We start from the raw sequence: 26,446 nt of genomic DNA, 5'->3' as shown, positions 1-26,446 counted from the left end.
AATCAGAGACTAAACCGCAGACAAACTGGCAGCCATTACTGCTCGGAACTGGATAGCATTATGACCAATGTAGTATATAAGAAGGTATTGATTGAGTTGATTCACGCCTTTTTATTTACCTCATTGATCAAAATGCTCAAATCAGAGACTAACCCACAGTCAAGTTGGCGGCTATTACCGCTCGCGGAAAACTGGAATGTGAAAAACACAGCGTGCACTACTACTCCTGCTTGTAGTCACGAATAATCTCCCTTGGCTTATAGCTGAGCTCAGCAGGTCGGAAAATTACGACGAGGGTAGCATTTTGGCAACACTTCCGGTTCCATCTATACTGCACACCCGTTTCAAATCACTCAGAGACTGAGTGAAATTGTATTGCCGTGTCTTTTTTTTTCCACGGAAAAGTTACTCAATTTTCGTAAAAAGTGGAACTACTCAAAATTTGACAACAAAAGACACCGGAAGAGTTCTCTTTTCTGTTTTACAGTCACACTAGCCAAGCGTTCATAGCGAGCAACGAGGCTCTTTCGATCATGTGGCAGAGGAACCTCAGACATCATGCACGCGTACAAAAAAGGATGAGATTGAGCAACGACTGCTACGCGCACATAAAATTTAGCGCACGCGAGTCTCACGAAGCTTGTGTACCTCACATTAACATTGGTGAGTCGCATTGAGACATCTCAATGCGATCAGCTCATGCGCTGTTTGCCATGGCAAACCTTTGCAAACAGGAGGATGGTGCGTAAGGTGCGTAAAACAGCTTGGGCGGGAAATTTTCATTCAATAATAATGTCGTCTAAGTAACGCCAACTATGCATTCCTAGCGCATGAGATGAGTCTCATGAGACGTACATTGAGACACGCTCACTCAGTTATTTTATGCGCGCGCTAGCTTCTCTCGTCGCACAGAATCGGTGCTACGTGAGCTTTTGTAGCTCATGGCACACTGTCTTATCCATGTATACACGAGAATTAAGAGACTCTGGAACCTATAAGACCTGCTAGCGTGATTTCACGTTGGCATCTTATTGCATGCAAACATGCAGACAAAGCATTCGCGCGAAATTTAGGTTATTTTCTGTGAATGTTAAGATATAGGAAAATGACCTATTAATTTGCAAAGGTGATATTACATGAAAACACAATTTTTCTATTTCGAAAGTGATTTTACTTTATTTTTGTGACTTTTGTATATAAACTTTTATAGCTTGGGATTTTTTTCCTTTTTATTTCATCGATGATTGCATTGTTTGGGACATCTGTTGGTTAAGGATGCATTTTAAATTAGTTTTAATCCGTTTGTTCCTTTGTTCCTATTGTGTGTTATTATATGTTGCGATACATTTTTAATGTGGTTCATCTCTCTTTTTAAGTGCATTCTTTTCTCTAATTTACGATGTTTACATCATGTGCATTAGTTCTTGTCTTTTTGTTCTTATTTTCGTTTTGTTTACTTGATTAAAATTTGTTTGATAGTAATTTTTACTGTAGAAAATCTTCCATCAACTTTTGCTTTCCAAATAGAAGATGTGTGCAACAATGTTATTTTAATTTGCGTGTAATGCTCCTTTTATTGCTCTCGTAATAAACAATTTACGATCTTACATTGCTATATGAAACAAACGTGTGTGCACAATGTATTTTCACTATTTGTGTATGTGACCCATCTATTGATGTGTGTACGTATTACTATTCAAACAAAAACGCATTTTCGCTGAAGTCTTTTAAGCTTATCTTCAAAACAGATAAGAATGAAACGTTGGGCGCCAAATTGGTCGCCAAGCTTTGTCGGCAAAGAAATTTTACAACTGACTAGAGATTGTTCTCGTGACAAATTCTGCATTTGACTAAAAATGAACACATTTAACTATTAAAACGAAGTTTTGTATTTTCTTTACATAAGTAGCTCCTTCACATGTTCTTTAGCAAATTGTTAGTCTTACGGATAGTATCGTTTTCGTCATTTCCACGACAGATTGAATGTCGACAATGTTTCGATGGAAAAGATGAGTTGGCGTTTCGTATATCATGTTTAGAGATAGGAACGAGAGACAGATATTTTGTTTAGTAAAGGATTGGCAGCAGATTGAGATTCCAGCTCTGCTCTGGTCGCAATAAGTAGGAAAGGAGAATGTCATCGTTATGTCCTTTCGCTGGAGATGTGTCCTATCCCGTTTTAAGGACATTTAGAGTGTGATTGTAGGGGATGGAGACATGAGAAACATCAACCGCGCGATCTCGTTTCGTTTTGCAATTGCTCTGCGTCAGCCAGAGGAATAACCTAAGATCTGTAAGTACGTGCAAGTAACTTTTGTTTTTAAAATGTTTTCTTAATTGATGAGATCATAGATTTCAATCGTTGCGATGTTTAGTCCTGTTTGACACCATTGTTGGTGGTCTTTTCCGCAGCATTTAGAGCCTCTCGTCGGCTCGCCTGTAAATTAAAAAAACAATTAAAATCCATGTCATGACTTCAAAATACTGCCTTATCGGCTTACCTGGTACCATATCACTAGTCGTCCAATTAGCATGAATGTGAATACTAGAGCTGGTCCACAGCGCTCGAACGGATCACTCACCATGTAGTGGGAGTAAACGGCCAGGAACATCAGCATCAACAGGGTCATGTTAGCCGCATTTTTTATTTTATCTGTTGAAAAAGGAAATCTGGTATTTAGCTCTATGAAATTTTTTTTTTTCGGCCGGGTTGAAGTGCTAAGCTTTAATTAGTTTAAAAACCTCGGAGTTGATAAATGTGTCTAATGAACACTAAAATGCGAGAGGAAAGGGTATTTGTTAAGGTTGTATTGCCAACAAAGACATTTCAATTGACATTTCCTGTCAACATTTTTCATTCGTTCAATCAATTCTTCAATTCAGCGATTCCTTTCAAGAGGCTTGAAAGCCTTCTTTCAGGAAGCCTACTTTCGTGAAGCTCGGAAATATCTTTTCAAGTGGTTCGGAAGCCTCCTTTCAAGAGGTTCGGAAGCCTCCTTTCAAGAGGCCTGGAAGCCTCCTTTCAAGAGGCCTGGAAGCCTCCTTTCAAGAGGCCTGGAAGCCTCCTTTCAAGAGGCCTGGAAGCCTCCTTTCAAGAGACCTGGAAGCCTCCTTTCAAGAGGCCTGGAAGCCTCCTTTCAAGAGGCCTGGAAGCCTCCTTTCAAGAGGCCTGGAAGCCTCCTTTCAAGAGGCCTGGAAGCCTCCTTTCAAGAGGCCTGGAAGCCTCCTTTCAAGAGGCCTGGAAGCCTCCTTTCAAGAGGCCTGGAAGCCTCCTTTCAAGAGGCCTGGAAGCCTCCTTTCAAGAGGCCTGGAAGCCTCCTTTCAAGAGGCCTGGAAGCCTCCTTTCAAGAGGCCTGGAAGCCTCCTTTCAAGAGGCCTGGAAGCCTCCTTTCAAGAGGCCTGGAAGCCTCCTTTCAAGAGGCCTGGAAGCCTCCTTTCAAGAGGCCTGGAAGCCTCCTTTCAAGAGGCCTGGAAGCCTCCTTTCAAGAGGCCTGGAAGCCTCCTTTCAAGAGGCCTGGAAGCCTCCTTTCAAGAGGCCTGGAAGCCTCCTTTCAAGAGGCCTGGAAGCCTCCTTTCCAGAGGCCCGGAAGCCTCCTTCCCAGAGGCCCGGAAGCCTCCTTTCCAGAGGCCCAAGCCTCCTTTCAAGAGGCCCGGAAGCCTCCTTTCAAGAGGCCCGGAAGCCTCCTTTCAAGAGGCCCGGAAGCCTCCTTTCAAGAGGCCCGGAGGCCTCCTTTCGAGAAGCTCGGGGGCGTCGCCGCATGAGGAACGGAAGCCTCCTTTCAAGAGGCCCGGAAGCCTCCTTTCAAGAGGCCCGGAAGCCTCCTTTTAAGAGGCCCGGTAGCCTCCTTTCAAGAGGCCCGGAAGCCTCCTTTCCAGAGGCCCGGAAGCCTCCTTTCAAGAGGCCCGGAAGCCTTCTTTCAAGAGGCCCGGAAGCCTCCTTTCAAGAGGCCCGGAAGCCTTCTTTCAAGAGGCCCGGAAGCCTCCTTTCAAGAGGCCCGGAAGCCTCTTTACATTGCCGCCTTGCAGCTTAGTGCTTATTCAGCACTTTCACAGTTATTAACTGCGAGGTTTCTTAGCCAAGTTACCATTTTTGCATTCGTATATCATGAGGCTAATACGATGATACAGGGAAGTCGAGACAATTTCCAAACCGGGAATCGAACCCAGCCACCTTCAGCATGGTCTTGTTTTGTAGCCGCGTGTCTCACTGCACCGCTAAGGATTATTTTGTTTATTAAAAATGGGTTCATGGGAAGTTTAATTTTAAGAAACGATTAAGCGAATAAAAATTGAAGGAAAAGTTGTACTGTAATAAAAAATGCAAAGTTAAAAAAAACAGGTAGTTTATATTGATTGAGTGGAAATGACGCTTTTTCGTACACATTTTGAATAATGAAAAAGACATAAACGAGGGGATTTGGATGCCTTTTTGTTTAACTCCTCGCAGATCGAATAAAGGATTGCGAACTCGTTCATTATAGGCTTATAAAAGAATCCCACTAAGCAAACTTCAAGACTGATTTAATATGAACTGAATTCCAGACACCAAATTTCACGTATCACAACCAATAAGAGTGCGTTGCATACTTACGGTTCGGAATGACCACCATCGCCAAGCCGCACAGCACCTCCAATCCGCCGACCGACCTGCGGTACCACTTGGAGGGTAGCTTGAAATCGAATAACGTTGAGAACGGAAACACTTTGGCATATTTGACGTAATTCTTTCGCTGAAATAGATGGAGAGAATTGAAATCCAAGATTAGTGCAAATGCTTGAACCGGCTTTCGCGTGGTGGATTCAAGGGTGAAGAAAAACAACAAACAGCGTCAGAAGTTTCCATTGAGCCTTTGCAACCACAAGCGCCTCACGGTTCGGGTTAGGATCATGTCTGGTCAATTCACACAATGAAAGGGTTTCGAAGCCATCAATTATTAGCTGCAGTAAAATTGTTAGTTCAACGACAGCCATGTTCCAGTAGGAACGCTGTAAAAGCTGTAGAAGTAAAAGAAGAACGGAATCTGGTTTTGAAAGCCGTCGATCAATCCAATTAGAAGACCATTACTCTTCATGAATCGGGGAGGAAATGTGCAAAAATAGAAAGTGTTTCGATTGAAGCCGATCAGCGTGTGTTCAGCGATCGCGCGTCTCCATCAAACAATGCTAATCATCCTACAGTGGTCGCTAAGTGGAAAATATCTTAAATAATTAGGGAGAATGACAGCTTTGGCAGGTTTTGTTCTATTATTGGCAGGGGGGTTTTTATGACTGATTTTGCTCAAATTTGGCCTAAACATTCTTTGCATATCAAAGAATATTGTGGCCAAATTTCATAAAATTCGGTCGACAAAACCCCCTGCCAATAATAGAACAAAACCTGCCAAAGCCGTCTGTTCCCCTATATTAAAAATAACTAGATTAAATCTCTCTCAGTTTTAGCATTTGGTCATAAATAAAATTCAGGCTGGACAACCTTCAAAAATCAGTTTGATTTTTTCCACTATTCAGTTTCGTTTTCGGTTTTTTTACCATACCATTTTTTTTGGCTTACTTTAGAAATCACGATGCAGTTACAGTCAATATAATATTATCTTTTTCAAAGATTACTGAGATATTATTTTTGATGACAGTTATTTTGATTTTGTTTGCTTCTATTTCCCTTTATGATTTTGATTCATTCTATTATATTCTACTTATTTTTATCTTAACTCTACTTCTTATTATCAGTCTATTTTGATTGTATATTCAACATTGTACTTAATTTGAAGAAAAGTTAAAAGTAAAGTCCAAATTCTGGAATGCAAAAAATCAACCTCTTTCCAAAAATTTCCTAGATAGCCACCATAAGGTGATCACTGATAGTCACAAAGTAGAGCAACATATTTTCATTCACAATCTACGTAAGGTTGATCAGGCAGAGTCATCAAGGCCGGACGGTCGTTACTCCTCCGCGCTCGACACAACAAATCTCGATTAGTCAAGTCAATGGCGGTGCCGTTGAATGATGGGCGATGGACATGACTACGCACAACGTCACGTGTTTTCCCCGAAAACATGCGCGCTTTTTCCGGAATGTTTATTTTTACAATCCACTTGTAGATCGATTTTATGGACTTCTTCAAAATCAAATCACACGTCTCGATCGGTTCCGGACGCTCTTCACAAGCGTCTGGACTGTTTATTAGAATCGCATAAACCACGGTCGATCAGGCAGAATATTTAGTTTGTTTACGTTGCGAGGCATAGATCGCAAGAATAGAGATAATGGGAAAACAAATAAAAATGATGATGAAAAATTGCTCAAATGGACGAATATGAAAATGGTGAGAGAAGGTACCTTGAACCTGTCTCATCGTGAAATTTTGAAACTGGTTCAGTTTTAGTTGCACATTGTAGACACGATGAGGAACGAAAAGAATGCTCTATTAATAGTACATTTAAGTGGAAAAATTCTTCAAGTTCATCAAACGCCGCGAAAGAGGACCATCACTGAGATGTGATGAGCAGATCAAGCCATCAGAAGAGCGATCACTGATACGAAAGCACTTCATATAGGATGCGTAACACACGCGTTACAACCAAAGCCAATTGGCGAATGGAGGTGTATAAATATACAACGCGATTGAGTTGTTTTAGCGGATATGCCGCCATCAGATGTTTCAAGGAGCAGCTGAAATTTTTGTACATTATATCCATTTAGGATTTTCTTCGCTTTGAACAACGTCATTCGATGGAAACGTGACTATTGCCATCTGTTATAGAGTAATGACATAATGAAATTGAAATGGATGTAGGAAAATAAAAGAAAGTGAACTAATATCGACAATGAATGAGCCTAAGAGCAACATAATGTAAGTAAAGGTTAACCGTTACGGTCCGAGCGGTTATCCAAACTGACCTTGAGTCAGAAAAATATATTAAGCTCTTTTAGTGGAATGTATGACCACTCAACTGTGTAGTCGAAATACGTATCTGCAAATTTATCGAAAATAATTGGTGGAATTAAATGGAGAGTACTTAACTCGTCTTAGACGGTTGACCTTGAGTGCAAAACTTGCGATCTACAGCCTCAAAACTAGGCTATCGTTACAAAAAGTTTAGAACCATGTCTATTATATCTTTTGGATGATCAACAAACATCAAAGGGTAATATTAGGACACTCTAATTCAGGGCTGCCCAACGTACGGCCCGCGGGCCGGATGCGGCCCTCAGCTCCATTTTTGTGGCCCGCGGCGCGTAAGAAAAATAAACTCAGATTCGGCCCACCAGCTTTTCTATCCGGCTCGAGGAGCTCATATACCGAACACTGGCGTCTTAGCACCCTAAAACTAAAACTTTTATCGGTTTTCCATACTGAGGATCAAGATTAGAAACGAATTGGAATTTCTGTGGAGAAAATTAAACGATTAAAGCCAAAATGTAAATGGTCAAACGGAGTGTTCGGAATATGAATAAAAACGGTAATTTTTAATCAAAGCTTGAAACGAAATTTTTTTTTTAATAATTTGAAAAGACACAAAATGTTGATGTGGAACATCGTGTTTTTAATAAAGATTGGCACGAATAGTTTACGTCCACGTTGAAAAAAGGAATTTGTTCAGAAAGTTTTGCTAGATTGATGTAACAGTATCTGAATCCAAGCATTCTATGAAATATGATATTTGAAAGGACTCAGAAAGGAAACAAAAGTTGGTAGAGCTTCAAATATAGGGCACTCAATCAATTTAAATTTCCATTCGTTGATTAAATTTTTTTTTATTATAGAAATTATCATAGAAAAAACAAACTTTCTTCACTCAAGCAAATACGAAGTCAGAAAATGCAGTACGGCCCAGTTTTGCTGATTTTAACAAAACGGATAAAACTTTTCCAAGACAGAGAGTTTATTAAGGAAATCATTTCGGTTGTTGTTTACATCGTGTGTCCAAGAGTCAGTTAAGAGTGGCGACACTGTCAGAATGGAACACGGTGAAGAATAAAAGTTCTCGCTGGAGACTTGAAAGCTACGTTACGTGAAAAAACGCCTGCTTCGTATTCTACTCTCTCGCAAACGATGAAAATACTGACGTGAAAAACGTGGCATAGAGGTGAGCCAGCCCAGGGCTGCAAGCCTCCCTAATAAAGATAAAAAAACGTGGCAAAGGTGACTGTATTTATAAGAGGAATTGATGGTCATCTTCGAATGTCAGAGAAATTGGCAGCTTTCCCTATACAGAGAACAGCTAAACGGGAAAACCTGAGGGCTGATACCTGTGAAGGAACTTTTTTTCTGCTTCGAAAACTTAAGGGACCTTACGATTGATGGGGCACCAGCAATCAATGACAGACAATTCTAAGCTTGGAGAAGCAATCACAAAGGCATGGCAATATTTCCGTGCCATAATGCATATTCACCAAAAGAATCGATGTGTGAAAACGATCAATATTCCTCAAGTATTGTTGACGCTTGTTATTAAGACAATCAACTTTATCAACGTTAGGGATCTTAACCACCACCAATCATCGATGATGTTGACGGAAATGACGAATACGGATACTTGCTGTATTATTGCTAAGTTCATTGACTAATCCTGGGTAGGGTAACAATGGTATTTTGGACATCTGAATATATTTTGGACTTTTGGCCAAGCTTTTGGCTATTTTTTTCAATTTTTTTACATCAATATGGTTAAAATGTAATTATAAAAGAGACTAATCAGACACATGATTCCTATTTATTTGAAAGAAGCTAAGCGGAAAACATGCAAAACATAGCCAAAGTCCAAAATATATTCAGATGTCCAAAATACATCATTTCCCTATCATGCTTGAGAGATTTTTGTTCAAAAAGAAAATGGCACTATTTTTACAAAATAAAAGGAAACCACTGCTCAAGCCGAATGATCCTGAATAGATGAGTGACTTATCTTTTCTAGCAGATATCGTCAAACATCTCAATGACGAACATAAAGCACTTTGGCACAGTGGATTGGTAAAATCTGGTACATTTCTCTCATCCTGTTGAAAACAGTTAATGCAAATCTGTTCAATATGGTGGTAAAGTAACGAAAACCCAATTTTTTCAACACCGTTTACCGATGTGAATAATTCACCAGAAATGTGTCAAATGGGTTCCTAATACAACGACGAAAACAAAAAAGATTGTTTGAACGTGTATGGTGGGAGCGTAAAAGTGAACTTTAAAGTTCCGTTAAAGATGCTTGGAACTTTATGTGAACCATAGTGAACCAATTAGTTCGGTTGCTTGGGTCAGTTAGTGAATATGTTTTAGGAGTGATTAAATTAAGGAAACAGTGGGAAAAGATCAAGTGAAAAATCAAGTGCGTGTGTATGTGTTTGCTCCGAACGTTCGGAGTTAGTATGCGTTCGATAAAAATACGAATGCCGGCCCAGGAAAAAAGGCAGTTTTCAGCGTTTTTCCAGCAATTCCTCAGTAATTGTTAATTTAGATAAGTGAAAAATTAATTTGAAAATGTAATGAATATGGAATGATGGAATGATGGTAAGTCGGCAAATAGCCCCAAAATATTGAATTTAGTTCAAAACTTTATTAGTATTAGTGCGGATTCGAATAAAATCATCGTCATTATCGAATTGATTACGGTTTATAGAGCCTAAAGGATGCCATCCAACAGCTAAAGACCAATAAAGCAGCTGGTAAAGATGGTATCGGAGCTGAGCTCATCAAGATGGGCCCGGAAATGCTAGCCACTTGCCTGCACAAACTGATAGTCAGAATCTGAGAAACTAAACAGCTACCGAAGGAGTGGAAGGAAGGGGTTATATGCCCCATCTACAAGAAAGGCGACAAGCTGGAGTGTGAGAACTTTCGAGCAATCATCATCCTTAATGCCGCCTACAAAGTGATATCCCAGATCATCTTCCGACGTCTGTCACCATTAGTAAATGAGTTCGTGGGAAGTTATCGAGCCGGCTTCGTTGACGGCCGCTCGACAAATGACCAGATCTTCACTGTACGGCGGCGGTTCTCAACCTTTTTCTTGAGAGGTATCCCTTCAAACTTTTGCATTAATTGCGGTACCCCCTCTTGAAAGTAGGCTTCCAAGCCTCTAGAAAGAATAATTCCGAGCCCTTTGAATGGAGGCTTCCGAGCCTCGTGGAAGAAGCTTCTGAATCTTTTGAAAGTAGGCTTTCGCAGCTCTTGGTAAGATGCTTCTAAGCCTCTTGTAGAGAGGCTTTTGAGTCTCTTTTGAGTCACTGGAAAGGAGGCTTCCTTTGCATCTTGAAAGGACGCTTTTGAGCTTATTGAAAGAAGAATTTCGAGCTTCTTGAAGGGAGGCTTCCGATTCACTTGAAAGTAGGCTTTCGAGCCTCTTAAAAGGAGCCTTCCTAGCTTTTTGAAATAAAAAAGCTTTCTGCACTCTTAAAACGAGGCTTCCGGGACTTTTAAAAGCAGGCGACCGGGCCTATTGAAAGGAAGCTTTTGAGCCTCTTAAAAGGAGGCTTCCTAGCCTCTTAAAAGGAAGTTTCTGAGCCTCGAAAAAAGGCCGAAAGAAAGCTGCAGAACCTTTTGAATGGAAGCTTGTGAGACTCTTGAAAGGAGCGTTTTGAAAAGAACCTTCCGAGCTTCTTGACAGGAGGCTACCGAGCTTTTTGAAAAAAGGCTTCCGAACCTTTTGAAAGGATCTTTCCAAGCTTTTTGAAAGAAAGCTTTCGACTCTCTTAAAACGAGGCATCCGGGCCTCTTGAAAAGAAGCTTTCAAACTTTTCGAAAGAAGGCTTCTGAACATCTTGAAAGAAGGCATTCGTGCTGCCTTGAAGGGCTTCCTATAAGGCAGAACTGTCCACCCGCCTGACACGTGAAGCAACAAAAGTTGGACTGGTGGTGAATGCGTCAAAGTACATGTTTGTAGGCGGAACCGAGCGCAACAGGGCCCGCCTGGGAAGCGTGTTACGATAGACGGGGATACCTTCGAGGTGATCGAGGAATTCGTCTACCTTGGATCCTTGTTAACGGCTGATAACAATGTTAGTCGTGAAATACAAAGGCGCATCATCTGTGGAAGTGTCATGTACAAGACGCTGATAAGAGCGGTAGTCCTCTACGGACATGAAACATGGACAATGCTCGAGGAGGACTTGCAAGCAGTCGGAGTATTGTTGGTGCATAGGATCATCTTTGGCGGTGTGCAAGAAGACGGTGTGTGGCGGATGGCGCTGGCATTCGTATTTCGCTACAGCCATTTTGGCAATCCTGCCAGTAGAAGCATTATTTTCACACGGCTCATCCCGCGGAACCGAGACAGAGCTTCGACAAACCGCCCACGTGTCCAACATTTCAGTCTCGTCGGCTGCCGGCCCCTTAAGGCCGTGAAAGTGCATTAGGAAGAATCTCAAGCCACCGTCTACGTGTCCAACGCTCCAGAACACTGGCGGCATCCTCGTGGAGCCAAGAGAGCTTCGACAAACCGCCCACGTGTACAAAATTTCAGCCTCGTCGGCTGCCCGTCCCTTGAGGCCGTGAAAGTGTATCAAAGAGAATTTCAAGCCCCCCCCTCTCTACGTGTCCAACGTTGCAGATCACTGGCGGGATCCCTGTGAAGCCGAGAAATATCTTCGACAAATCGCCTATGTGTTCAACGCTGCAGATCGCTGGCTGTGTTCCCCAAGAGGACTGTGAAAAAAAATCTCGAACTAAGCTTCCGCCCACGAAGTGTCCAACGCTACGACCGTGTCGGCTGCCTACCTCGCGGAGCCGGAAAGACGACACAACGAATCATCGAGCCCTCCCTTCCCTCGTGTCCAAGACTACAGCCTCGTTGGTAACCATCCAGAGGATCTGGGGAAGCATAGTCGCCTCAAACTACCAGCCACTGTCAGCCCGGCCAGCAATCCACTCGCGGAGCCGAGGAGAAGCTCCTTCAAACCCCGTTGCAGGTACCGTTGAGTACCCAGGTATGTCAAAACACCTGAGCAGGACAATGTCGACCAACTTTGTAAGGCCGCAACCCTTCCTTTCCTCCCACTAACCAAAAACCCAGGAATATCAAATGGAAAATAAAATATAATTAAAAATGTATCTTTAAATCTTTGGTTCTTTCAAACGCTATCCCTATGTGCATGCAATTGCGTCGAACTCTCGTTGTATTGTCCACCTCTCTTCGCTTTTCCATCGTGTATCCCTTGAGCAGGTACAGGTAAGCCTGAGAACCCCAACGGTGAGCTAGTTTGGGACGTGTGGACGTCCACTGCATAGTTGCATTCAAGTGGTAAATGTGTGAAAAATTAAACATTTGATGGTTTAAAAAAATCACAAGGCAAGGTCGTTTGGATGATGCGGTACACCGGGGCAAGTTGAAATGTGGGGTAAGTTGAAACGGAAGCTGTAATTCAGATAGGAAATTACCGAATGCTCTGATAATGTTTTTCAACAAACTACTCGTCTAAACGTATGTATTGCTGTATTCCCGAAAAATTGCAGCTTTCAAAAGCAATCCATGCCATTGTCTATTTTTTGCCCTTTGCAAAATCCAAACCAACTATTTGGCACGTCAATAAAACAGGTCTCAATACGATGTTTGGAAGAGGTTTTTCATCAAATTTTCACTGTAGGTAATTATTCAATGTTCAATAAGCATAATGATTATGAAAATCGATGAAAGACCCGTTTTAATTTTTGTATTTTTGGTTGTTTGACATTGCTCTGCATGTTCGATGCTGGGTCATTAGGCCGAAGGCCGTAAAGCCGAAGGTCATTAGGCCGAAGGCCATTAGGCCGAACTGGGGAGTGGGAAGAAACAAGAAGGAAAAAGGAAGAAGGAAGAAAGAAGATGGAAGAAGGAAGAAGGAAGAAGGAAGAAAGAAAAAGGAAGAAGGAAGAAAAAATGAAGGAGAAGGAAGAAAGAAGAAGGTAGAAAGTAGAAGGAAGAAGGAAGAAGGAAGAAGGAAGAAGGAAGAAGAAAGAAGGAAGAAGGAAGAAGGAAGAAGGAAGAAGGAAGACGGAAGAAGGAAGAAGGAAGAATGAAGAAGAAGAAGGAAGAAGAAAGAAGGAAGAAAAAAGAAGGAAGAAGGAAGTAGGAAGAAGAAAGAAGGAATAAGGAAGAAGGAAGAAGGAAGAAGGAAGAAGGAAGAAAGAAGAAGGAAGAAGGAAGAAGAAAGAAGGAAGAATGAAGAAGGAAGAAGGAAGAAGGAAGAAGGTAGAATGAAGAAGGAAGAAGGAAGAAGAGAAAAGAAAGAAGGAAGAAGGAAGAAGGAAGAAGAAAGAAGGAAGAAGGAAGAAGGAAGAATGAAGAAGAAGAAGGAAGAAGAAAGAAGGAAGAAGAAGAAAGAAGAAAGAAGAAGGAAGAAGAAAGAAGGAAGAAGAAAGAAGGAAGAAGAAAGAAAGAAGAAAAAAGAAAGAAGAAGGAAGGAGGAAGAAAGAAGAAGGAAGAAGGAAGAATGAAGAAGGAAGAAGGAAGAAGGAAGAAGAAAGAAGAAAGAAGGAAGAAGGAAGAAGAAAGAAGGAAGAAGGAAGAAGAAGGAAAGAAGAAAGAAGAAAGAAGGAAGAAGAAGAAAGAAGAAGGAAGAAGAAGGAAGAAGGAAGAAGAAAGAAGGAAGAAAAAAGAAAGAAGAAGGAAGAAGGAAGTAGGAAGAAGAAAGAAGGAATAAAGAAAAAACAAGAAAGAAGAAAGAAGAAGAAAGTAGAAAGAAGGAAGAAAGAAGAAGGAAGAAGAAAGAAGGAAGAAAAAAGAAAGAAGAAGGAAGAAGGAAGTAGGAGGAAGAAAGAAGGAATAAGGAAGAACGAAGAAAGAAGGAATAAGGAAGAAAGAAGAAAGAAGAAGAAAGAAGAAAGAAGGAAGAAAGAAGAAGGAAGAAGGAAGAAGGAAGAAGGAAGAAGGAAGAAGGAAGAAGAAAGAAGGAAGAAGAAAGAAGGAAGAAGAAAGAAGGAAGAAGAAAGAAGGAAGAAGGAAGAAGGAAGAAGAAAGAAGAAAGAAAAAAGAAGGAAGAAGGAAGACGGAAAGAAGAAGGAAGAAAGTAGATAGAAGAAGAAAGTTAAAAAAAGAAGAAAGTAGGAAGAAGAAAGAAGGAATAAGGAAGAAAGAAGATAGAAGAAGAATGTTAAAAGAAGAAGAAAGTAGAAAAAAGGAAGAAAGAAAAAGGAAAAAGGACGAAGGAAGAAGGAAGAAGAAAGAAGGAAGAAAGGAAGAAGGAAGAAAGAAGAAGGAAGAAGAAGGAAGATACAAGAAGGGAGAAGGAAGAAGGGAGAAGGAAGAAGGGGTAAGGTGAAGAAAGCACTTCTCATTTTTCACTTCTTGCTTCTTTTTGCTAATTCGGCCTAATGACATTCGGCCTAATGACCGTTCGGCCTAATGACCATTCGGCCTAAAGACCTTCGGCCAAATGGCCTTCGGCCTAATGACCGTTCGGCCTAATGACCTTCGGCCAAATGGCCTTCGGCCTAATGGCCTGACACCGCATGTTCAACTCATCGGGGCAAATAGAAATGCGTGGTGCGGGGCAAGTTGAAACAACGATTCAAAACGTCACCCTCGCAATTAAAAGTTTATTTTTCAGAATTCAACATAGTCCGTAAATACATACATTCGAAAAACATAAATTTATAAAAACATGCAAACTTCTGAGCAATAATTTAATAAATTTCCGCCCATTCCGCCATGAATGCAACCCTCCTACAATCTCCACTAGAATGAAACGGGGTCAAGTTTAAACTGCAGTTTTGAGATTCTTAATCTACTGAGCACTGACTCTCAGAAAAATAAAACATAGACTATACAGTTAAACCTCCATGAGTCGATGTTCTATGACTCGATATCGACTAATGGAAGCAAATTATTCCATACTAAAAAATATTTTCTGGGTTACTGTGATGGTCCCTCCAAAGAGCTTTCCAAGAATTTTCTATTCTACATCTCGATATTTCTATGAGTCGATGGTCCCTTCAATATCGACTCATGGAGGTTTGACTGTATAAACATTTCGTTAACTCCACCTTTCACTTCCCTAGCTGCCTATTTCTCCAATCGAAGAGTTTATGAGAGATATGATGGCGGGTTAATTAATGTGCATTTATGAAGAAGCCACAACCGAATTAATCAACTGCCCAATATACCAGTGAACCAAAAAAAGAAACATGAATAGTAATCCGAGTGGTCATAAGCAGTAGCAAATCAATTTGATAAATTCTCAGTGTAGTGCGTTCTCCAGAATTTGGTCTCTGAAAATACGCTTGTGACTTTGTTGTACACTGTCCTTATTTGCATTCCCATGTCATTTTCGCCGACTTGAGTAATTTGCCGTTGAATTTATCAAACTTGTTTTACATGGAGAAATACAAAAAAATCTAATAAATTGAAAAAAATTGGTATCTTTCCAAAAAATTGACATAATATTGTTTATCCGTATGTATTGCTGTGGGACAATTAAATGGACCATACTTAAGTTTATTTTTATGTGTAAAAGAGTACCTATCAAAATCTGGAATCTGATTTTTATGCGAGTAAATATCAAGATGAGACAACAAAAGTGGGATTTGTTTTCAAATTTCTAGAACAAAGCCTTCTTTTTTTCTTAAACAAGAGACAATTTTAGGCTAATTTCTGAAAGAAAATCAAAATCGTCAAAAACTTACATGGGACTCTTATGCGAATCCTAGCAGTATTATAATCACCTTTACAACCTCGTGCTTCTTGAGTCTCAATGAGTACATACGTTTTGTTATTAATACGGCAAAATTAGCTTACGTCTGAATATAACGCAGTGTTTCAACTTGCCCCGATTCACGGGGCAAGTTGAAACGATGCATATAAAAAAATAATTTAAATATAAAAAATATTTATAAAAAAGTTTGTTAATGTTGCTTATTTTTTATGTTTAATATTTGGCCCGAGCTAGCAAACACCGCAAACGGATTTAAAATATATCAAAGTGTTGCGCATAATAATGCGCCCAATTTGAACATTGTACAAATGATAAATTAGTTTGTTACTTGAGGAACCCTAAGCTATCTGAATTACAACTTCATAATTGTGCGCTATTTCTAAGCAGAACAAAAACTGAATTGCGATAGTGAGGAGGTGCGCGCATTGAAAGAAATTACAAATTTCTCACATGCTGCCACCGAATTAGTAAGTAGGAATGTATTTCTTAGATTTGCTTAAGTAATAAATGTTTTATTTAACAGCTTTGTAGCTGACCCTCAGGAACAAATGAGTCTTCCTGTCTGCTGAAAGAATCGGTGATTTATTTATAGCACTTCGAATTTCAACTTTGAAAAAACCGTTTCAACTTGCCCCGGTGTACCTTGTAGAAATTAAAATTCAGTTCAGCATTCCCATTTCGCTCCGGCCATTTTTGGGTCACAGAGGTGGCAACCAATTGGGGAACGGATCATCAATATGCATTGCCCTTCGTGTGGTGACCTGGCGACGAAAGAGAAGCGTTTTATGCACATTGCACAGCTCGACCAGTGTACAACAAGCGTTGAAGTCGGACGCCGAGGCTTAACATTGGGCGGCTACAAGCCAGTAGACTAGCTCAAGGATATGCGCAGCAGCTAGGCGCAGCGTCTCTTGAAGATGGCTGGAGAGATATTCGATCCGCCAATGGTAGCATCGCAACCGCTGCACTTGGCACGGTGCTCCGGATTAGAGAAACGACGGGTATGACGGCGAATGTGAGCAGTTAGTGAAAGAGAAGAATGCAGCATGGGCGAGATTGCTGCAACACCGTACGAGGGCGAACGAGGCACGATAAAAACGGGTGCGGAACAGACAAAACTCGATTTTCCGGAGGAAAAAGCGCCAGCAGGAAGATCGATACCGTGAAGAGACGGAGCAACTGTATCGCGCCAATAACACACGAAAGTTCTATGAGAAGTTGAACCGTTCACGTAAGGGCCACGTGCTACAGCCTGATAGGTGTAAGGACAAAAACGGGAACCTTCTTATAAACAAGCGTGAGGTGATCCAAAGGTGGCGGCAGCACTACGAAGAACACCTAAATGGCGATGTGGTAGACGAGAATGGCGGTATGGTGGTGAACCTGGGAGAACGCGCGCAAGACATAATTTTACCGGCTCCGGATCTCCAGGAAATCCAGGAGGAGATTGGCCAGCTGAAGAACAACAAAGCCCCTGGGGTTGACCAACCACCAGGAGAGCTATTTAAACACGGTGGTGAGGCACTGGCTAGAGCGCTGCACTGGGACATTACCAAGATCTGGGAGAAGGAAGTTTTGCCCTAGGAGTGGATGGAAGGTGTCGTTTGTCTCATCTATAAAAAGGGCGATAAGCTACCGCGAAATCACATTGCAGAACGCCGTCTACAAGATACTCTCCCAAATGTTATGCCTTCGTCTAACACCAATTGCAAGAGAATTCGTGGGGCAGTACCGGGCGGGTTTTTGGGCGAACGCTCCACCACGGACCAGGTGTTCGCCATTCGCCAAGTACTGCAAGAATGCCGCGAATACAACGTGTCCACAGATCGTCTATTCATCGACTTCAAAGCCGCATATGATACAATCGATCGGAACCAGCTATGGCAGTTAATACGGGTAATACGAAGAGCAGGGATTAACACGAGTGGTACAATTTTCAATAAGTCCGTCCAGCTATTTGGATTCATCGACCACATAGATATTATGGCACGTAACTTTGAGAAGATGGAGGGGGAAGCTAAACGGATTGGACTAGTCATCAACACGTCGAAGACGAAGTACATGATAGGAAGAGGTTCAGGAGAAGACACTGTGAGCCACCCACCGCGAGTTTGCATCGGTGGTGACGAAATCGAAGTGGTAGAAGAGTTTGTTTACTTGGGCTCACTGGTGACTGCCGAAAATAATACCATCAGAGAAATTCGGAGACGCATAGTGGCTGGACATCGTACGTACTTTGGACTCCGCAAGGCGCTCCGATCGAATAGAGTTCGCCGCCGTACCAAACTGACAATCTACAAAACCCAGAATAATCCAACTAGCGGTGATGGTGCCTTTCTCGTGTATTATAAAACAAGAAAATGCATAAGAGTAACAAGAAAAGCACATAAGATAGGTCAAAATTGCACTTTAGGGAGATAGATTCAGCTATTTCCATAAATTCACATTTATATGCGTTCATTTGAATGCATTGCAACAGTTTTTGAAAAAAAAAAAATCGATTTTGAGAAAAAATTTCTAAGGGGGGACCCTTGGGAGCTGAATCGATTGGTATATAACACTATGGGTCTCCAAGTCTTCTATCAAAAGTTCGGTTTTGGAGTGATCCTATAGCCTTTACGTATACTTAGTATACGCGAGAGGCAAAACGCTCATTAGACAAACGCGGTGGTCCTCTACGGACACGAGACCAGGACGATGCTCGTAGAGGACCAACGCGCACTTGAAGTTTTCGAAACGAAAGTGCTGCGTACCATCTATGATAGGGTGCAGATGACGGACGGTATGTGGAGGAGGCGAATGAACCACGAGTTGCATGAGCTGCTGGGAGAACCATCCATCGTTCACACCGCGAAAAACGGACGGCTGCGATGGGCCGGGCACGTAGCACGTAGCACGGTTCTCGATAACGATTCGACGGGCACAAGAAGGCGAGGTGCACAGTGGGCAAGGTGGATCGATCAGGTGGAAGATGACTTGCGGACCCTCCGTAGACTGCGTGGTTGGTGAAGTGCAGCCATGGACCGGAGTCGCCGGAGATGATTGTTGCAAAAAATTCTTCCGCAACGATCAAGAGAAGGTTAATATACTCAGATTTTGAAATAAAATGTCAATGTTCTAAAGACACACAAAGTGAAATTCCAAATACCACATACATTACATACAGCCACATACTTCTACGTCACCTTTGCGTACAACCTGATTGGGTTGTACCTTTGAAATTGATTTTCAACTAAATTACATTTTTAGTGAGAATAAGTCTTAAATTTTATATCGTTCTTCAACGGTCACCCTAGTCGGGGAGATGGAAACGATGGACAATACGTAACTTTGGGTGTAGGATAACGAGAGCAATGAGTGGGTAATCTCAAAATTGAGAACATTTGCGCGCAAAAATAAATCTTAGACATAGCAAAGGGACGAAATGCACATGTGAGCCAACGGCCTCGCCTAACAACGGATATATAGTCAAATAGTATGCGGTACATGGCAGCAAATTAATCAACTCATAATAAATTCAAAATTCTAGTTTTTCAGTGAATGTACAGTAATTGAAGCAATGATGCATTATAATAAACACATTTTTTAGTGTATCGCCATCGGGGGTGACAATGGGTCAGGGGGGTGAGAATGGGTCACTGCTCTCACCGGCAGCCTGGAGGTCGTAGAGCAAAAATTTTCAAAAAGGTCTCTTATATTTTAGTCTTCTTGCCCTCAGAGACATTCAATCCATTCCACAAGCATTCTAAGTAGTTGAAACAGTGACCCATTCTCACCCCCATTTGACCCATTGTCACCCCCGACGACGGTATTAAATATCTATTCAATCCATAGGGTTTGCCAGTTTAGATAATTTGTAAATTAAATTATATGATAATTACCAATTTCAAAATAATTTTTACTTGATTTTTTTTTCGTAGAAATATTTTGATAGTTCAGGGCCCTCCTTAACCGTGCGGTAAGATGCGCGGCTACAAAGCAAGATCATGCTAAGGGTGGCTGGGTTCGATTCCCAGTCCGGTCCAGATCATTTTTGGGCATTAAAGCATCATCGTGTTAACCTAATGATATACGAATGCAAAAATGGTAACTTGGCTTAGAAACCTCACAGTTCATAACTATGGAAGTGCTGAGGCGGCATTCCCAGTGGGGGATGTAATGCCAATGAATAGACAGAGACTTTAATATTTCGTGAGCGTTCAAGTGAAAGAATCGGCAATTAGATTCTTAATTCTTCTTCTTTTTATTTCCATAAAATGAAATCTTTTATAAAAAATACACTAATTCTTCTGTTTCTTGACAACTATTGAGGTCGAAATATGTATCTGTAAAGTTACAATCAAGTGATGGAATTAAATGAGATAGTACTATTGTCTTGATTGATAAGTGTCCTGCCGTGTGTATTGTTAGTAAGATTACAAAAAGTACAAAGTTTTGTTTATATAAAAATGAATTTCTGTCTGTCTGAACCTTATGGACTCGGAAACTACTGAACCAATCGGCGTGAACATTTGTATGCTGAGGTTTTTGGGACCGGGGAAGGTTCTTAAGATGGTTCGAGACCCCTCCCCGCTCTAGAAGGAGGGGGGGGGGCTCCCATACAAATGGAATACAAATTTATGCATAACTCGAGAACTAATCAAGCAAATGGAATCAAATTTGGCATGTGGAGGTTTTTCAAGCCAAGAAACGTTTCTATGATGGTTTAGGTAAGACCCCTTTCCGCTCTTGAAGGGTAGCTCCCATACAAATGAAACACAACTTTTTGCATAACTCTGATCAGAGAATAAGTCGATTTTAGGCGAAACGTAGTTCGTCGGGTCTGCTAGTAGAAAAAAAAATTTTTTTTTTATGGAAATATTTTATATTATTATGGAGAGCATATGATATGTGTATCCATTTCAACGATATACATATACATTGTACAGCCAGTCTATTGGGTGTAGGTTTATTAATAAAATTATTATTAATTTATGGGGCATGGGGACGTTCGCTGCTCGCAGAATGGGATCGAAAATAAGTGCAATCGAGCACGTTATGCCCGAGAGGAATGTTCGATTTCAAGATCAAAACATAAGACGTTGCTGGGTGGGCAAAGCGGATACATTTGGTTTGGTCGGCGGTGGATTAGTTTGTTTATTTTTGAAATATGAAACTCTTCACCACTGGTCTGGTAGGATGAGTTATGATAGTACCTGATGAGAGATGTGTTGTAGAGAGAAAGTGATTTTGAACGATTCAAGTTCAAAAACACTTTATTCTACAGCCATGGCAGTGGACCACGTGTCTATTATTTAACGATAAATGTCAGCTTTATTTAGCTCTGTTTCGATACGATTTATAGGTGGGTATTGAGCTTTTATAGTATTATTTTATTTGTGGTTTGTAATGTTCAATACAAATTTACGTATACAGAAGAAAGCCAGTGAGTTTAATCTCTTTAATATATTGCAAAGTCTATTCATACTTGTTCTTCAAATTATCAACGATACATATGCATTTCGGTTCTTTCATTAGATCGTATTCTCATTTACATCGTCTCAATCCCTGGTGGCCTACTCTACTCATCCTTTCTATCAAACACACGTCAACAAAGTCATTCTCAAGACCGTCACGGTTCGTTATGTGTGTAAAATGATCACAAATTAAATCTTTTCACTGTCAACACGACACTCACATTCGTGTCACTGCAACTAAGAGGGACCAGCTGACAGTAATATATTTTTCTACGGCGATATTATCACGCCGGAAATGATAAGCATTATATCATACTTAATTGTTTGTTAATGTATGTACATTTACTTTTGAATTGAGCCTTCAGACACGTCTAAATCTGACTACAAACAATTGCCCTTAATGAAGTTTCACGGCGTACAGCAGTAACGGCTGTATTACGAGTTGAAAACACGTTTTACTAAATATATACTTCAAGTAAAACTAAATGTTTTGCTTTATTGTTTCCATTTACTTAAAAAAAAGCCGTCAAGAACTACAAATGAATGCCTTACGACTTGATAACACTTTGACGCTAGCGAGATAAAATTAGACTCGAAATTGAAAATAGCAAGCCGTGAATTGCTCAGCAGGCTTGCCCGCGGACACGCGATTCTGCCAACGTGGAACTTTTTCGCGTCTAGTCGTCACCGTTTTTGCTTGGCGGGTGATGAATGTACATAACTCCAACAACGGACGAACGAACAATGTTGCGCAATATTGTTGCACTCTTGAAAACTATACCTATAGGTTAGTTGATCTTCTTGGATTCCTTTATTTTCGTGTATCGATCAGGTGATTTTAGTAACATAGGTCTACTACACGGAATCGTATCACGGGAATAAATTTCGGAGGCAACACTTGATTACATACTACGCGAATATATACTTTTTAAGAAAAAACAATTTTATTCCCGATATTGCTACCCTAGTAGCACAGTTCAGATCGATTTGGTTGCAGCATCTCCAATGTGACTGGATTTGGTCGCATATGAGTCCCAGTGACTGTTATGTGACAAGTGTGCTACTCGGGTAGCCACTTTATTAGCACATGTAATTCACTGTGGCTTCTATGTAACTGTGGGTGGTGACTGGTCTGACTGACAATAAAGAGAACAAGGAAGCAGTAAATCGCCAAAAAAATAGATAATGTAGAGCTAAACAATCGTTTCATCTGCCAAGTATAATCTAGATTCTGTAGTATAATTTAAATTCAAATTAATGGTTATTATTATTATCTTTATCAGTGAGGTTTTCGGCCCTGGGCCGGTTCACCTCGCAAAATTATTGGTTGGAATAGTTTCTAATCATAACAATATGCTCTCATTATGTTTTCAAACCTTGCTACCAAGGGCCCTCCTTAGCCGTGCGGTAAGATGCGCGACTACAAAGCAAGACCATGCTGAGAGTGGCTGGGTTCGATTCCCGGTGCCGGTCTAGACAATTTTCGGATTGGAAATTGTCTCGACTTCCCATTAGCATTAGCATTAGCATTGTTACGTTGTAATTCGTAGATTGAATACTAGTGATACTCATGTTTTACTTTTGAGATCCTTATCTAGAATGCTATCAGAAATCAAGAAGAGGAGTGGTCCTTGATTCCAGTCTGTAACAAAAATAACAAAAGCATGAGGATTACTACTCCTGGCCACGCCCATCTTCACCGTAACTTGGGAGAGGAAGGAAGTGTTGATGTAGTACTTACTTAACGAGAGGCCACCGACTTAGCGACACCCCCATAAGTACCACGGAGTTGGATAATGAGGAAGGTATTCGTTGGGTCAGGATTTGCCTGTAGCTGGCAATGTAACCGTGGTAGATCTTACCCCGTAACACACCACGTAAAGGTGTCTACCCAGCATTACGGGTCTCTACCCAGCATTACGGGTCACCCATCATTACGGGTCATTGGAAATTGTCTCGACTTCCCAGGGCATAAAAGTATCATCGTGCTAGCCTCATGATATATGAATGCAGAAATGGTAACTTGGCTTAGAAACCTCGAAGTTAGCAATTCGATCAAAAAATCCAAAAATACACAATTTAGCTCCTAATAACTCAGTCGAAAGCTAAGTAAAAGTTCATTTAATCATCATACGGTTCTATCACAAACGCCCGAATGACACTCGCCCGAATTCCATTCGCCCGAATGACAAACGCCCGAATTCCATTCGCCCGAATAGACCAAACGCCCGAAAAGACCAAACGCCCGAAAAGACCATTCGCCCGAATGGACCGTTCGCCCGAAAAGACCATTCGCCCGAATGGATCATTCGCCCGAATAGACTATATGCCCGAAAAAACTCTTCACCTTACTTGATGAAAAGATTTTTTGTGACTAATAAAAGAAAAAGAATATTTGATTTCCTACTTATCTCATATTTTGTTGTACACGTGTTGTACACAAGACGTACGTCTCTCACATGTATCTAAATATTCGTTTTGTTTATATGTGAAATAATAAGAAAGTTAACAACTTTATGTACTTTCTTTTCATAATATTCAAATAATGACTTGATTTCTTTAAATAAGTCCTTTAAGGTAGCTTCACACCTCGAAATTCGACCCGCAGACTTTTCCCCAGGATACAGAGACCAAAATTCGGCGGAAAACTTACCCGAAATGTAAAGCCCCATTTAACATTGATTATAAATAAAATCTACTCATCACTGTCTTGCAATCCATTCATCCAAAAAAAAGTCAGTTTCAATCGCTCAGCATTGTTGAGAGAATTTGATATTCAAATATGTATTATGTACCACTTATACCGGTCCACAAACATCTTGAAATAAATCAAAACCTGACGGAATAATTAGAGCTGTAGCGAAAAATAACGTTGCAAGGGTATTTATTTAAACCAATCGTCAAAAATAAGAGGAACAAATACGAATTCACCCTTCTTTTCTTCATACATTGTTCTTTCTAAATGTATTGAAAACACGATTTCTTCCCTAAGTATTAAGGTTCAAGCAAAATTCGTTTTAAAGATAACCAAAAACGACTGATACTATATGACAACATTGGACGCAGAACCTTTTTTTGCGATCGACTATCCATGTTTCCTTCAACACATCATTCAGTGTTGTAGGCACAAGCCCTGCTCCACAACAATTTGCTCAAGTATTCACAATTCACGGAACTGTAGGCGAAGGTCAACACCGTCGATTCTTTCCCTTGGTATTAATGCTAAAACACGGGAACGTATGATACAGCCTTTTGTTCATTGATGGAAAGCAATTTATCAGTATACGTTAGAAGGCTGAGATTAATGCTGAGGAACGTGTCTTCCCAAATTCAAGTTTTAAGGATGTTTCTTTCTCCTCAACCAAAGTTTTGTTTTTAGAAAACATCAGCGATTGGGATTACAATTGGCATACGGGAAGAATTACAGAAAAATATATCGAGTCAAGTACAAGACACTGAAGACGACCACACAGTTGTGGTCGAAATACGTATCTGCAAAGATAACGAAAATTAACTGGTGGAATTAAATGGACAGTACTTAATTCGTCTTAGACGGTTTAAGAATTACAGACTTTAACTTGCCTATACAAAGTGTGTTACCTTTGCACTTTTTTCATGTTAAGATATAACAAAGGCATTAAAGGAGGTTCGAAAATCTTGCCCAAAGAAACGTAATTTTTTTTATGAAAGCAAGTATTATGCGAATGGGGTGTACCCGTTAGGTATAATGAACGTTATACATAAATGACCCAAAGAACAGCCCATGAATTATGTCTAACGTACATTATCCCTAACGTTCGTAATGCGTAACCATTATGCCTAACGTAGCGGACTTATATGAATGGTCGCAAATCAACACACAAAAAGACCACTAGAGACCCACTTTTCTTCCCTTCACTATGATCGGTCTATGAAAAAAACCCTAAACAGTATTCCTCGAACTTCCAATAACATTTTAGGATGGCACAATAAGTGGAATTCGCTTTTGAAATGAGGAAGTCCTCCGTTTTATAGCGTTCCAAAACAGTTCCAACTAGAAGAAAGAAATGCGACCACTGATACCCTACGACCAGAAGACATATAGAATGAAAATAGCAGAAAAGAATGAAAAACTAGACAAACGTTCATATATTCCAGGTGATTGGCATATTTTTTCTTTTAATATGATTAGGAAAAATAACATGTTGTTATAGAATCTGGAAGTATTCATAAATATATGACCTATTCGGGCGAATGGTCCATTCGGGCGAGTGGTCTATTCGGGCGAGTGGTTCATTCGGGCGAATGGTCTTTTCGGGCGTTTGGTCTTTTCGGGTGAATGGAATTCGGGCAAATGTTTATACAGTTTTTCAAATTATGTTACATTCGGGCGTTTGTCATTCGGACGAGTGTCATTCGGGCGTTTGTGATAGAATCCATCATACAATGTTCTGTGAAATTGTTCTGTAGCATACCAACTGCCGTTTTTGCAATTCTGAGGTCAATCGAGCAATCAGAACCAATTTCCAGATCGAATGAGTGACGGAGGTGTATTTTCCTATATATTTTGGCTGAAATCCCCATACAAACTTGAAATCAAATGCGCCAGCTTATGCAACAAGCGATTGAGCTGAAATTTTGAGAGATTAATTTTCTCACCCAAAGACACAATCCTGGGAGGTGCCCCGTTCGAGGACATTTTTTTTCTCCCCATACTAAGCTGGGCCAGTCTATTATGCATTGATTTATGAATAACAATATTTATTGTTGATACAACCACAAATAGGATTGAATCAACCATACGCGATAGTTGATTCAACTCTCGTATATATTTGTTTCAACCATGCTTTCCAGTTGTCACTGTCAAATAATGCATCAGAAAACAACAATATTTATGGTTGTTTTTTACATTCGGAAATGCTGCGAAACTACTTTATCGGCAATATGATGACAACAACAAAAGAGGAAAAAGTGACAGAAGCAGAATCGAACTAGTTACATGGGGAATGAGAGTCATCCACCTTACCTCTGCACCGTGCTTACTTCATGTAGACAGGATGATTATTATTAATCAGTTTATACAGTTTTTCCAAATTATGGAATGGTTGTCAAAAGAAAAATATCATTATTGTTTCAATCATACAATGCAAGATTGAAACAACAATAGTGAACAAGTGTTGAACCAACAACATTGAAGATTGAAACAACAATATCCACCTTGTTTGATGCAACAATCGGAATAGTTGTTTCAATCGCGCAAGCTTCTTCTGCGTGTTCTGAGACACCGTCAGACACAAGGGTGACCTGACTGTATGTGATAATTGCCGAGGTATTGTATTGCTTTGCCCAGTTCTCTAAGTTCTATGCAAAGTTATCCTAGCCCGGAGTGCTG

General features: G+C 40.6%; 1 protein-coding gene across 10 annotated transcripts in view; it reads right to left on the bottom strand.

The window, feature by feature from the left end:
- Positions 1-1,148: 1,148 nt before the first annotated feature.
- The window catches only part of LOC134217986 (novel acetylcholine receptor chaperone), a 36,339-nt gene continuing 11,041 nt past the window's right edge, over positions 1,149-26,446 (bottom strand). For all 10 annotated transcript variants that reach the window (XM_062696862.1, XM_062696853.1, XM_062696854.1 and 7 more), the window contains exons 3-5: positions 4,592-4,730; positions 2,502-2,653; positions 1,149-2,437 (exon numbers count right to left, since the gene is read on the bottom strand). In XM_062696862.1, the coding sequence (XP_062552846.1) occupies positions 2,372-2,437; positions 2,502-2,653; positions 4,592-4,730 (357 nt within the window). In that variant the 3' untranslated portion in view covers positions 1,149-2,371. The remainder of the gene's footprint in view (positions 2,438-2,501; positions 2,654-4,591; positions 4,731-26,446) is intronic.

The sequence above is a fragment of the Armigeres subalbatus genome, chromosome 2, assembly GCF_024139115.2.
Source record: "Armigeres subalbatus isolate Guangzhou_Male chromosome 2, GZ_Asu_2, whole genome shotgun sequence".
NCBI lineage: Eukaryota > Metazoa > Arthropoda > Insecta > Diptera > Culicidae > Armigeres > Armigeres subalbatus.
The sequence above is the reverse complement of the archived record's forward strand: the minus strand, read 5'-3'. Positions and strand labels throughout refer to the sequence as shown.